This window comes from Ctenopharyngodon idella, chromosome 10, assembly GCF_019924925.1.
Source record: "Ctenopharyngodon idella isolate HZGC_01 chromosome 10, HZGC01, whole genome shotgun sequence".
NCBI classification, from domain to species: Eukaryota; Metazoa; Chordata; class Actinopteri; order Cypriniformes; family Xenocyprididae; genus Ctenopharyngodon; species Ctenopharyngodon idella.
In genome coordinates, this window is record NC_067229.1 from 14,382,214 (window position 1) to 14,396,067 (window position 13,854).

The 13,854-nt window shown below is 34.3% G+C and overlaps 1 protein-coding gene across 4 annotated transcripts in view; it reads left to right on the top strand.

Moving 5' to 3' along the window:
* lrp1ba (low density lipoprotein receptor-related protein 1Ba) overlaps positions 1-13,854 on the top strand; it is a 275,419-nt gene that overhangs the window by 117,236 nt on the left and 144,329 nt on the right. For all 4 annotated transcript variants that reach the window (XM_051907800.1, XM_051907801.1, XM_051907802.1 and 1 more), the window contains 6 exons: positions 1,425-1,629; positions 1,950-2,114; positions 4,645-4,889; positions 10,330-10,461; positions 12,308-12,535; positions 13,006-13,180. In XM_051907800.1, the coding sequence (XP_051763760.1) occupies positions 1,425-1,629; positions 1,950-2,114; positions 4,645-4,889; positions 10,330-10,461; positions 12,308-12,535; positions 13,006-13,180 (1,150 nt within the window). The remainder of the gene's footprint in view (positions 1-1,424; positions 1,630-1,949; positions 2,115-4,644; positions 4,890-10,329; positions 10,462-12,307; positions 12,536-13,005; positions 13,181-13,854) is intronic.

Genomic DNA, 13,854 nt, shown 5'->3' on the forward strand with positions numbered 1-13,854 from the left:
AGGAAAAATGCCGGACTGCAGCTTTAAGTAGCTTTTATAAATGTACCCTAGGAAAAAAAAAAAAAAGTTTAAGCCTTGTCTGTGAAACCAGGGGGGAGATCTTTAATTTGCTGAAGTATTATATAATTTTAAACAGGTCTTAATTTTCCTACGTCCATGTAATGCTACCTGTAAAGCTCATTGTAAAGCTCCTGCAGCGCTTAAGTTTAACACTTGGTGAAACCTGCAGGTGAAACCCTGATCATGCACTGATTCTTGAATACGCTGACAGGAAATTTTTTGTCAAGCTAGAAATTATTTTGGATGAAAGCGTTTCACCTATGTTTAAGTTCAACCTCCTGCTTCTACCATTTTCTCACAAAATGTGTGTTTCCCTTGCCTGTCACTCCAACACAGCCAGATACATAAACAATGTGTCAAAAATATTTTATAAATACTGACAAATCTAGTGTTCACTACAGGATGCATTCAGGATGGTTTCAAAGTGCAGTTGACAACTGATGGTGTTGACAAAATTATTGAAGTAGTAATTTTTATCTGATGTTTGTAGTTACTTATATGACCTACTTAAAAAAAAAATGTATAAAAATACAAAAAAACAATTTTTAAAGTATGTATGATTTAAGTTGACATATCATTGTTTCAACAAAAAAATATAAGCTTAAAGCAGTTCTAAAACCTGTGGCAGTATATATGATCACGTTAAACTTACAGCTGGTGAATTAAGGGAAGAGGACCTTCAAGATGAAGACTTGACTTTAATATTATGATTTGAAATGAATTATGAATTATGAAGTGAAATGAATGATTTATGTCTGAAGGTGTTAGCAACACATCTTTGAGGCATATATTTTATTTTATATTTTAAATGTATTTATTGTTATATTCTTTTTACTTTATTATTTTTATGTTATTTATTTATATTTTATGTCGTTTGTTGTTATTAGTATTGAGTTGTCTGAGAACAGGTCATACAAAAAAGAGTAAATTAAAATGAAAGAGAAAATTCTACATTTATGTGAAGAAAATTCTAGTGGTCAGTCAAATTTTTTCATGTTCCTTATTGTTCAGCATATTGAGAGAGAGCTCTTTCTTTAGCTATGTTTTTCAATTAAAAAGCAAAGTCAGTTTACCAACTGTGTTAATATTTCAGCTTCAAAAGCCCCAAAATGTGTGAGAAGTAATTTACACTCATATCACAAAGGAACTGATGAGTAGGTATTGAGAAATAGAGAGAGAATGGGACCCACTTTTTCTTGAGGGCTTTGCTAACATTTCCTTTCATACACTTCATAGGGTCCATAATTAACACTTCCCAAACACCAAATCTGAGTAATTATGAACTTGACCCGGCAAGCTAACAACTGTAGACCTTTTTTTTTTCCCCCACAACATTTCAATTACTCGATTGGTTGTCTTGGCAGGTGTTTCAGCGATTGAGGTGGTGGTCCAACATGGTCTAGCCACTCCAGAGGGTCTTGCTGTTGATTGGATAGCAGGAAATCTCTATTGGATCGACAGTAACCTGGACCAGATTGAGGTGTCCAAGCTGAACGGCGAATTACGGACCACCCTGATCGCTGGGGGTATGGAACACCCTCGGGCGATTGCCGTGGACCCCGGCCAGGGGTGAGTTCCTTAATCCGGTCTCAACTTTGAGAGGGAATAACAGCAAATGCCACCAGTTTTACAATTACTTCATAGCTTTAATGAACAACTTCAGTGATTGATAGCTCCGTACTGTGGTTTGCGAATTGTAATGAACCAGTCTAATCACCCATAAAGGAGCTTTTTAAATGATTTCCAGAAGGGATATTACCATGAAATTGGGCCATTACACATTTTTTACCTGTTTTGTAATTGCACTAATGCTGATGCTTTTAATGAGGATGTGGTTTGCAAGCCCTCCTTTGAAAGTCCTTTAAACACTTGAGTTTTGTTGTCAACAGTGCCCTGTTCTGGACCGATTGGGATGCCACGTTTCCTCGTATTGAAGGCGCTTCCATGAGCGGGAAACGGCGACATGTGGTTTTCAAGGACATGGACACCGGCGCCTGGCCCAATGGGCTCACCTTGGATCACATGGAGAGCAGGATAGTATGGACAGATGCCCGGTAAGAAAGGATGCGCACACTCTTCTGTTGGGTTTTGTCAATATTTTGTGATGTTTTTGCAAGACAAGATCGTAAAGGGAATGTTTTGGTTGTAACGTACAGGGTGGATTTGGGAGAGAATTGGGAGCAAGCTCGGATTCAGTCGTTGGTTAAACATTCGAGCAGAAGTTTTTTATTGAATGACTGATGTATTTTTGTACCGGTTCAAATTCGAGATCCACCTCAGCTGGCGACAAAATGACAGGCTGACGGAGATATGCTATTACTATAGATTATAATTTTGCCCATCAAGTATTTATTTATTTATTTTTTTGATTTTACAAAGCAGAAGCGTAGCAATTTTGCTGTCTTGACACATTCATACATTTTCTCTCAGCGCTTATTCAATTCCTCCTGTGCCCGGTGGCTCCAAGTGCTCTGCAAATTAATATTCAGATAATGAGATTCTTGGACTTAATGAAGAATCTGATCAATTCTCTGCTTTCGATTGCCTCATTTTTGTCTCTGCTATATTCAGATCACACATCCCTCTTTTTCTCACAGTCTGTCAACAGTTTCTTTCTTTTTCTCTCAGCTGTCTTTTTTTAACAAGGCATCAGTGTACTCTAAACCAGTGTTAATTTTGACAATAAATTTTGATTTAGTTTTAGTCATAGTCTTTTGACTAAAATGCCTTCTAGTTTTAGTCATATTTAGTCATCTGAATTGTTTTAGTTTTAGTCTAGTTTTAGTTGACTAAACATCATAAAATTTTAGTCGACTAAATCTACAGTAGATTTAATCGACTAAAATCGAATGGGTTTAGTTAAATTGTAATGCATCAATTAAGCATTTCTCTAAAATTTCCAAACTGATTATATACTTCTGTAGAAAACAACCAATAACCTGTTAATATGAATTATTTTAAGGTTTGAACATGTAATAAAGCGATTAAGGTTATTAATAAAGCTATTAAAGTTATTCAGTCAAGAACATTGAGTGATTTTCCTTTCGTTGTTTGATTAATATTAACGATGGACAGCAGCAGGTTATTAGGCTGCTGTCACTTTAAGGCCGGATGCTATTGCACGTCAGATATTCTCCCTACTGTTTACATTCACTTAAGACATAACCGACTGTGTTTATGTGAATACTTGCCAAAACTGACATTTTGACATAACTTTGTGTGTATTTGTCCGTTCAAGCGTGGAAAGACTCAAAAGAGAGCTCAGTTCAGTACTCGTGCACTGACTTAGGGGCAGCTTTCTGTCTACGCACAGAAAACTGGACTGAATAGAGCTCTCTTTTCATTTCATCATGCTTTTTCAGATTTATCCATATGCTTGCTCTTCTCTTTCTCCCAGATGTTTACATTTTTTAACGTTTTATGAGGTTTATGAGGCATCAGTTCTGACTGGATCTCCATCTCTTCCCAAATCGTCCCTCACTAACATTTTCGTCTCGTTTTTATTCATTGACGAAAATGTAAATCGATTTTGTAATTGAAAACCTTTTTTTATTATTTAGTTATCGTTTTAGTTATCGTCGCTTGAAAAAATGTTGTTGACAAAAATGATGACAAATTATTTGTCAGCGAAATTAACACTGCTCTAAACTCTTTCTTACAGACTATTTTGACTGTTTTAGACTATATACTCCCGTTATTTGCAGTAATCTTTCCTTGTAGTAAAAATGTAGAATATATACTATATTTTGTGGTTTTATTTAATAAAAAAAAATGTACTTTGATTTCTTTATCCTTCTTTATGGCAAATTGGGACACACATTTTAGGTCAACAATAGTTTGTGCCGTTCACAACCCATTTTACTTTTGTAACCTAATGTAACTGAATTCAAACAGTTTTCAAAGTGAATCTAAATATAATTACATTATGATGTTATTCATTTTGATTTGATTTGATTGACATAGTTCAGTTAATTGAATTGACATAATATAGAGGTAAAAAGATTTCTGTTCAAGTTGATTTGATTCTAATTGACGTGATTAAGATTTAAACAAGATTTAGAACCTTTTTTGATTCAGTTCAGGTTGAATTAATTTTATTTGACTTAAATCAACTTAGTTCAGTTCAGTTAATTTAATTGATGTTATTTAGAGTTAAACAAGATTCATTAAGTTTAATTTGATTCAATTCGTTTCAGGTTGATTTGACTCTTCTCAGTTCACTTAATTGAATTGCTGTAATTCAGAATTGAACTAGATTTACTGTATGAAGTACTGTATTCAGCTCAGTTCAAGTTGATTTGATTTTACTTGTCTTGACTTGACATGACTCGAGTCAAATCAACCTGAATTGAATCGAATCAAACATAATGAATATTGTTTAACTCTGTACTCGAATCCATTCAATTTATTGAATTAATGCAATTCAAAGTGATGTAATTAAAAAATTTAATATATTCTATTTGATTCAGTTTGATAATGTGTAGAAGTGTGTATTAAGAAAGTAAATAGGTTCAGTTTTGATTTCATGTCAACTTCAAAATATTCTGATGGTGATGATTACAATGATTATTTGTCTGTCCTCAGATCTGACGCGATATACTCAGCTCTATATGACGGCACGGGGGTGATTGAAATTCTTCGAGGACACGAATTCCTCTCTCACCCCTTTGCCGTGTCTCTCTTTGGAGGGAACGTCTATTGGACCGACTGGAGGACCAACACATTGACTAAAGCCAACAAATGGACTGGAGCCAATGTGACAGTGATCCAAAAAACCAGTGCCCAACCCTTCGACCTGGAGATTTACCATCCCAGCAGGCAGCCACAAAGTAAGAAACTGTCTTGCTGTCTTTCAAAACTGTCTAGAGGGACTTTGAACAGATGATGATGTGAAGGATCCAAAAGAACATAATGAGAGAAGTCTCTAGATTGAGCGAAGTTGTCATGTTGGATTAACAGCGTTCAATGGCCCAGTTTTGGCACATTCCCATTTCTCACTAGAAGATTTTAGGGACTAATTGGCTGCAAAGCTGTCTCGTCAAGAACTCCCTTGATTCCTATCAAGAATTCCCATCATTTCTGAAATATGAAACAGACAGTCAAACAATACAAGGTCACATTTCTGTTCTGATTTTCCTTCTAAAAACTAAATGCACTTTTTAAGATTTTATTTTATTTTCTATTCCTTTAAGATGCTGCAAAAAACATCAAACAACTTTTTGTATAGCAAGGTTGTAGGGTTTATAGTAGAAAGACACGTTTATTTGTTTGTTTGCTGAAAACACTAAAGGTCACATTTCTGTTATGACTTTCTAAATGCACTTTTACAAACAAAGGAAACAAAAAAGTAAAGTACCTAACAAGAACCAAGAGAACTTTTTATTTTCCTTGGAGAAATATCTTTGTATTTGTGTTTTGTTTTTTTGTTTTGTTTCTTATTTTTTTTTCTCAAAGAAATAAAAAATATGAAATGAAAAAAAGAACAAAAACGTTTTGGGAAACGGAATGAGAAACGGTTTGATTTTTTTTTTTTTTTTTTTTTTTTCCGCTTTGTTTAAGAAACGAAAAAAGAAAAAAAAACAAGAATTAAGAGGTTTTTTGTGATTTTGGTTCATGGGTAAAAAATGAGTTTATGCTTTAATATTTGTTTCACATGTGAGGGTGGCTTTTAGTCAACCCTCCCGAGTCTTCTGTACTACATGGTAGACGCGCAAGCTCAGTTCATTTTCGGTAGGAGAGATGCAACAGGCGAGCCAAGCTTGTTCACGAGAATCCTTTGGCTTTGTCATGTACACCTGCTAGCAGTGCTTACAAGATTTGAAAAGAAGAAGAAGAAAAAAAAAAAACGGCTGATGCATGTTATTGACAAATCAGAGATGACTTCATTCATAACCAATAAAACGCCATTTGGCTTTTATGTGATCTAAAACAACATGGAGGAAGATATTATACTTGTGGTTGCTGATTTTAGCCTAGAGGTCTGCATTCCCGCGGCTCTATAATCTTATCCCGCGATAAGATTTCTTGCTGCGCGGGATTACATTTTGAATGAAAGGCGGATTGCGGTCGGTAACTATAGTGTATTTTAGGCAGGAGCGGGCGGTCTGACAATAACCCGGTCGCTCCGGAGATGCTTTGACATCAGCACATCTGTGCTTGAACTTGAAGTGAACAAAACTTTCTGCATTGGTGGCGTTCACACAGTCCCCAGTTCCCTGTCCTGAGAAACCTGGCAAGATATGTTATTTGCATTAGAGGTCTGCGTGAGTGCACCTTCAGAGAACATTCAACCTTTGTGATCGTATTTTGAAGGAGAGACGTTCTGAAACAGTCGTCAGTCAGCGTCATTCTTTTCTTGCGTGGATGTTAAAAAAGATTTCATTTTGCAGTATAGCTAGTAAGCCAACAGTTTTCGTTTATGTAATTTTGGCATAACCTATAGTTTTGAGGGACATGTTGTAGGCTATTTAATTTAGCCTATTTTTCTCTGTGATATGTAGCCTATTATTATTCTTTGTGACATTTTTTTCTCTGACATTTTTTAGGGTGTTGACTGCATCATAGACAAATAACAAATACAAATCTTGTATATGCAACATTTTATATTTGTTATTCCCAATCGCTCTCTTTCTTTAGGGGAAGTTTAAACGCGAGATTCTGGAAACGATCTTTAGCGGGACCCGTCGGGTCAGGAAGAAAATCACTATATGCGGATAGCGGGTGAACACAGAGTGAATTTTAGGCGGGAGCGTGTGCGTGCGGAATAGAACCATTGCGGGAGCGGGAGGGAGCGGGACGAAAAAAACAGTCCCGTGCAGACCTCTATTTTAGCCTGCTCATTTTATTCTCAAAAGGCCTATTTAAGAAAACCTCAGATGCAACGTTTTCACTCGCTATTAACAGCAGAATTTGAGTTATTAATAATAACATTGTTTGTGTTTCATGGGAAAAACCCAACCCCACATAAAAAAAAAAAAACTGATATTATGTGTTATAAACTTTGCTTAAGTTTTCACTGTAATAATTAGTCTACTGCAGTGTCTTACGTCTCAATTATAGCTTTAGAATTATGAACTAAAGCGAGATCATATTAATGCCTTTACTGTCGCTGATTCAGATCATTTAAAGTCAAGCACTGATTCGGTCTTCCACATAGGATAAAGTTAAAGGCCAACTAGTAAAATGTGTATTATGTACTATTTAAGGCTTACAGCATGATTTATTGCAAAAACGATGAAAAATAGCCTAAATAACCTGATTAAGCTTGGTGCTTTGTTTTATCGAGGTGATGGGGATGTTTACATGTTCACATACCATATGAATAGTCTGTGCTGCGCGTACAATGGACTATAAGCTCAGACGGGAATGACTGTACCTCTCGTTGGTTTCAAATGGATTACATAATCAGAAAATTATGTGTATAGACATGTTTCTCATGTCTGTGAGGCAAGTTTTCTCCCTGAGTTTCGGTTCATTTTTTGACGCATTTCAGAAAGTTGTTCATGGAGACAGAGACTGCAAAATGTGCACCCACTTTGTTTGTCTTTATTTTGCAAAAGCAGTTTGTAGCTTTTGTTCATTGTGAGTGTATATACATAAAAGTAGACCCTTTACAGTTTCGAATAATGTCTTATTTTTATCAGTATGACCAAAAAATTACATGCAATGGATCGCGCCGGCACCTCCGCCGACCCAAAACGTGTGTTGTTCTGCTCTATACGAGATGTAGGCTGTTGGCAAGAAATATATGCAACAGAAGAAACACTATTGTAACTAATTTGCAGAGCAGTACATCAGACGAATTCTTATTTTGCGTGATGGGACAGGCAGGGCGTTTCAGGGCTGCCCACGCATGCGAAACAAACATTAAAGCATAATCTAATTTTTTACCCATTAACCAAAAATACGAAAAATCTAGATTATTTTAAATTTTTCCATTTCTTAAACAAAACAAAAAAACTAAAATCAAATTTCTCATTTCTCTTTAAGTAGAAAATCAAATGACCAAAAGGTGCACCGACCCTATAAGGTGCTGCAAAAAACATTGGATTTATTTATTTATTTATTTATTACAGTCACACACTAAAGGTCACATTTCTGTTATGACTTTCTAAATGCAATTTTACAAACAAAGATTTTAGAACAACAACAACAACAACAACAACAACATAAAAAGCACCAACAAGCAAAGATAACTTATTTTCTTTAGAGAAATATGTGTATTGGTGTTTTGTTTTGTTGTTTAGTTTCATTTCATTTCTTTTTGTCTTTTGTTTTGTTTTGTTTTGTTTCTTATTTCTTTTTTTGTTCGAAATAGGAAATGAAAAAAAAAAAAGAGTTTTCTATTCCTATAAGATGCTGCAAAAACATTAAATAATTTTATTTTTTATTTATTTGTTTTTGTTTGTTTGTTTGTTTACATTTTCTGAAAAACTGTGACTTACATATCAATTTGTTCTGTAATGTGTTCTGAATGTTTTTAGAGGGTTGCTATGAGGTTTGCTAGGGTGTTTTAACCGGTTGCTAGTGCTAGTGACCTCTGGGTAATTTCTTGTAGCATGCATTCATTCAATCAACTCTGAACATGCGCTTGAAATCTGTCCCTCCTTCTGTAACCCACTTTTAATTGGCCTAATAGAATTTGTTCACCGTTTGGGCAATGAAGTACAAAAGAAGAGCCAAAAAACGCCCCATAAATAAAACACAATTGAATCAGCCCATGATGGCTGTCCAGCATCTTTTCCCTCGGGTGTACATCTGCCAGATGTGGAAAAATCAGCCTTCTGTCAACACATCGAGCTTGGCATCATCCACCAAAGCAAAATTACACCCTTAATGGTGCTAAGAGGCTCTTTGTTAACTCATGACTCCACATAAACACTCATAATGGGTTGGCGGAAATGTTCACAGAGCGTTCCAGATTGTGATTGGCAGCTATAAACCTACAGTTTGGATGGAGTGATACGCCACACAGATGTGGGAAGGCTTTTTGTGAGATGGCGGGCCTGTTTTTTTCATATTCTGATCAAACTTTAAGTCAATTTGAAGTAGTGAAAGAACCTTCGACTGCATACAGTCCTTGAAAATAATGATGAAAGTGAATCTTCTTGAGTGAATCATTTTTAGAATAATATATTTAGACTTGTCGTCTCTAGCTTTCAACAAGGTTGTTTTGAAATGTACCTCATAGGCTAGTTTAGAAATGCACTTTTTTTTAAGCCAAAAGTGTGTTCCTGAGCTTTTTTCTCACTTTCTTTGTTTCTGCTCTTGGATGTTTGTCCTTTGGCTTAAGACCTGCTTTATTTTGTTTTGTGATTTTGTTTATAGTGCTTTTTTTTGCTTTTTATTTTTTGCTCTTGTTGCTTTTATTTAATTTTTTTTGTTGTTGTTTTTTAAGGCTTGTCTTATCTTTATTTATTTTTTAAAAAATGTTTTTGACCTTTGAAGCACTTTGAACTGCCTTTTATTTCTGAAAGCTGCTATATAAATAAAATGTATTATTATTATTATTATAATTATTATGTAACATTCTTAATTTTTTTCTAATAAATTATTAAAGTTAATAGTCAGTAAACCTATCAACCAACAAAATAAAGAATTAATATATTTAATAAAATTAATGACCTTTAGACTGAACCATTTCTAATAATTTTTCTACTTCTTTTTTATTATTGTTATTATTTATTTTTGTTTCTGCTCTCTGTTTTTGTCCTGTGGCTTAGCACCTGCTTTACTCCGTTTGGGATTTTGTTTATAGCGCAGGATGTCTGTTCTCTGTCCGTTTTCATTACCTGTCTGTGTTTGAAGAGGCTGGCCCGCATCTCTATCGGTTTTCATGTGTCAGAATAGCTTAGCAAGAGTGCCATAGAGATTACTGTATTCATTAGGCCTGAAACGACTGTTTTTATGGACTTGTTTATGCTTTTTTTTTTTTTTTTTTTCTTTAGTTCCGTGTGTATTACGGTCCCATTTAGAGTTGTGGAGTAACAACCTTGCTCTGAGCAAGAACAAACCCTGGGATTGTTGGGTAGGGAATAAGGGGCCTAATTACTCAGCACAGCATCCACATATTCCACTTGTTAAGCAGAGTGCTTTTGGTTTTCAGGTCTACATGCATAGATGCAAACCAATAACTAGCTAAAGAAATCCTACAAGACTCACCGATCAATCATTATAGGAGAATTAAATATAAATGTAACATAGAATGTATACTCAGATATTCTTTTATTTATGTTTTTTTTTTTTCTTTTTTTTTTTCCATCTCTTCAGCTCCTAATCCATGTGATGGTAACAAGGGAAGAGGCCAATGTTCTCACCTCTGTCTTATAAATTATAATGGTTCTGCGTCTTGCTCCTGTCCACATCTCATGAAACTGTCGGCCAACAACCGAACCTGCCAAGGTGAGCTAAAGCTGTCTTCTGGGCTGTAGAGCTCCCTTTTTACGAGACAAGTTTGGCCCACAGACCCAAACTCTGACATTTGAAGACTTTTAAAGATGAGAAAATTCAGATCATGCATATTAAGTGTATTTTATAATAATAATAATAATAATAATAATAATAATGTTTAATTATTATTATTATTTAAAATATTTATTGTTAATAATATTAATACTTATACTACTACTATAAAATATACTTAAATACACATCCTTTTTTAATTTTTGCTTCTATTTTTTTCTCTTAAATATAAGTTATTGTCTCATATTTATATCATATTATATACTTAAGCAATGTCACTTAAGTAACGAACACAATATCACACTACTGTGGTTTATATCCTGAATATCACAAGTGCAAATGTGATACTGATTTTATACAACAGTTCAATAAAATTAAAATTGTTATATTTTAGACACAATATTGTCTGTTTTTGCTCAATTTTGCCAACGAAAATATTACATATAAGCCAGAGCAGAACTGTTGTGCCTCTCTGAGCAACACACAGCAGTGTTTCTGAATGAATCTGCAATTTGAACGAATCAATTGGGTGAACCAATGATTCAATGGCCCATTCATAAAGAGAGCCATTTACTTCATTCCTGAATGAATCAGCTCTTTGAACTAATCGAATGAATAAATGTCCCAAGGACTTACTCATTAAGACATTTACCGCCACCTACTGGCAGTTTTAGTTTCTTATTTAGAGTATAATTTCATTAAAAAAATAATTTCATATTTCCATATTAAAAAAAAACAAAAAAAACATTAAAGGTATAGTTCACCCAAAAATGAAAATTCTGTCATCATTTACTCACCCTCATGACCTTTGAAGCCTAAAAGTTTGTGTAATTAATTCTATGTTGAATCAAATAAAACATCTTTCTAAAGCTACTTTTTGGTAATGTCTATTTGATGCTTTTGTCATTTAACACAATAATGACTTTACATTATCTTTTGGGAGTAATTTCTCAACCAAATTTGATTATCGATTAATTTGCATTTAATTAACCGCTACATCGTATAATTAATTAGATAAAAAATAAAAAAATAAAAAAATCACTTGACATCCCTGTACGCGTTGTAAAAGACGTGTAGTATTTTTTTTTTTTTTTAAATGTATTATTTTATATCAAATATATTATTTTAATAATACATTATAATAATAATCTCAAAACAAAATTACATTATTAATTAAGCTTTTTATTTAAAAAAAAATAAATAAAATAAAATAGGAGCAGTAAGTATTTCTCTATTTTCTTGTCAACATAGTTGTTTGATTTAATAATAAAATTACTGGTCTTACAGTTATTTTTACATGGCAAAGTCTAATGCACAGGACTGATATTTGGACCCAAAACAGATTTTTTCAGGAAGAATTCACACACTGATGCCTCAGCGAGGCAAAAGTTGCAAATAACAGTATAGGTTTCTTCATAAAAATGAATGATCCAATTGAATGGACTTGATAAAAAGCAGAATGTCTGATATTGGAATAATTATAGCGTGTATCAGGAGACTTACGTGACCTACCTAAACTCATTACAGACTGAAATGGAGATCTCTCTTTAACGGCTGCCCCAGAGATCTCTCTGGAGGTCAAGAAAAGAGAATTTACAGTATGAGTCCTTTGAGCTTTATGTCTTTATAGCGCTGCCTTTGTAAGGACACTCAATTCCCCTTATTACATTTGTCCCGTTAACAGATTTAGGTCATATTTTTCACTCCCGGAGATACTAGAGACAGAGAAACTGAATTAAATTGAGAATGAATTTGAATTGAATGATATATTTTTGTACCTGAACAGTCGTGAAGAAATTTCTGTTATACGCTCGGAGATCCGAGATTCGAGGAGTGGACATAGACAACCCGTACCTCAACGTCATCATGGCCTTCACTGTACCCGATATTGACGATGTCACGGCGGTGGATTACGATGCCATAAATGAGAGGATTTACTGGGCTGATGTGAAGACCCGAACTATAAAACGAGCGTTCATTAACGGAACCAAACTCGAAACAGTCATGTCTGGAGGTATGTTGCAATCCATTTTGCCAGTTACATTTTCACACAATTCATATAACTTTTATTAATAAAGTCAAATGTGCCTTTGCAAAGAAAACCTATTATTAAGTTATAACTTATTTTACCTTATTGTTGTAATTTTGTTTGCAGTGATTCAGCTTGTTTTATTAGCATGAATCAATATGCAGATTATTATTTTATGTTATGTTGTTAATTATTTCCTCTTCCTTTTTTTTTTTTTTTTTTAAATGTAGATTTTTTTAACTAAAATAAAAAAAAAAATTTCCTTTCTTGGCTTAATACATTTTATGAAAAAACAAAAAAAAAGATTATATTATATTATATTATATTATATTAGAGGCATAATATATATATTTCTTTCAAAATTTCCACTTATATTCATATATTACATTTTACTGTTATACTTTTTAACATGATGAGAAATGCACATTATTTTTTGTTAATGTCTGTATTTACAGATCTCTCCAATGTCCGTGGCCTGGCTATTGATTGGCTGTCCAGAAACATGTACTGGATGAGCTCAGACAACGATGAGACCCACATTAATGTCGCCCGTCTTGACGGATCTCTTAAAACCACCGTCGTTCACGGCATGGACAAGCCCAAGTGTCTCGTTCTGCATCCGTCTAAAGGGTAACGTAGCAAAAACCATGCTAACAATTAACCAAATCAGTAATGGAGAAGTTATGGGCCTGTGTGTCGCTAAAGATCGATATCCTGTTTTTATTAATATGTAATTGCATACTTCCGTCAAAATGTCACCTTTCGTTACCTTCAAAACTGCGTGTAAGATACATCAGTTAGAAAGCTAATTACTGAACAGGTCTCTGTTTATATTCAGTGTGCACAATTAACTAAAGTTATTAGAGTCATTTTCTTGGAGTTGATTAAGACTGACAAATTGTTATAGCCGTGAAAAATCTTTAATGATGCCAAACTGGTTGTCAGCCAATCAGAAATGCAAATTTATCTTGCCCTTGTTGGACTAGTCAGTGACAGCTCTTTAATTAGCATATATTATGATTCCAGACATGCAACCTAATTAAAAATGGAGCCAGTTCCTCGCAATTGTTTGTATGAGATTTAATATAGCGCAATTCTGTAATCCAGTGATGGATTTTGAGCACGGTACAATGGGCATGTTGTTTTATTTTGTTCCTCGATATCTCTAGATAGATCTGCGCCCCTCGTGTCACATTTTTTCCACCAGCTGTCTGCTCGTTTTAGCTTCCGACCCTGTCGACATTTCTGAAAGTCATCTGTCAGGTAGGTTCATGCGCGCTATCAAGATGTATGAAGCAGATAGA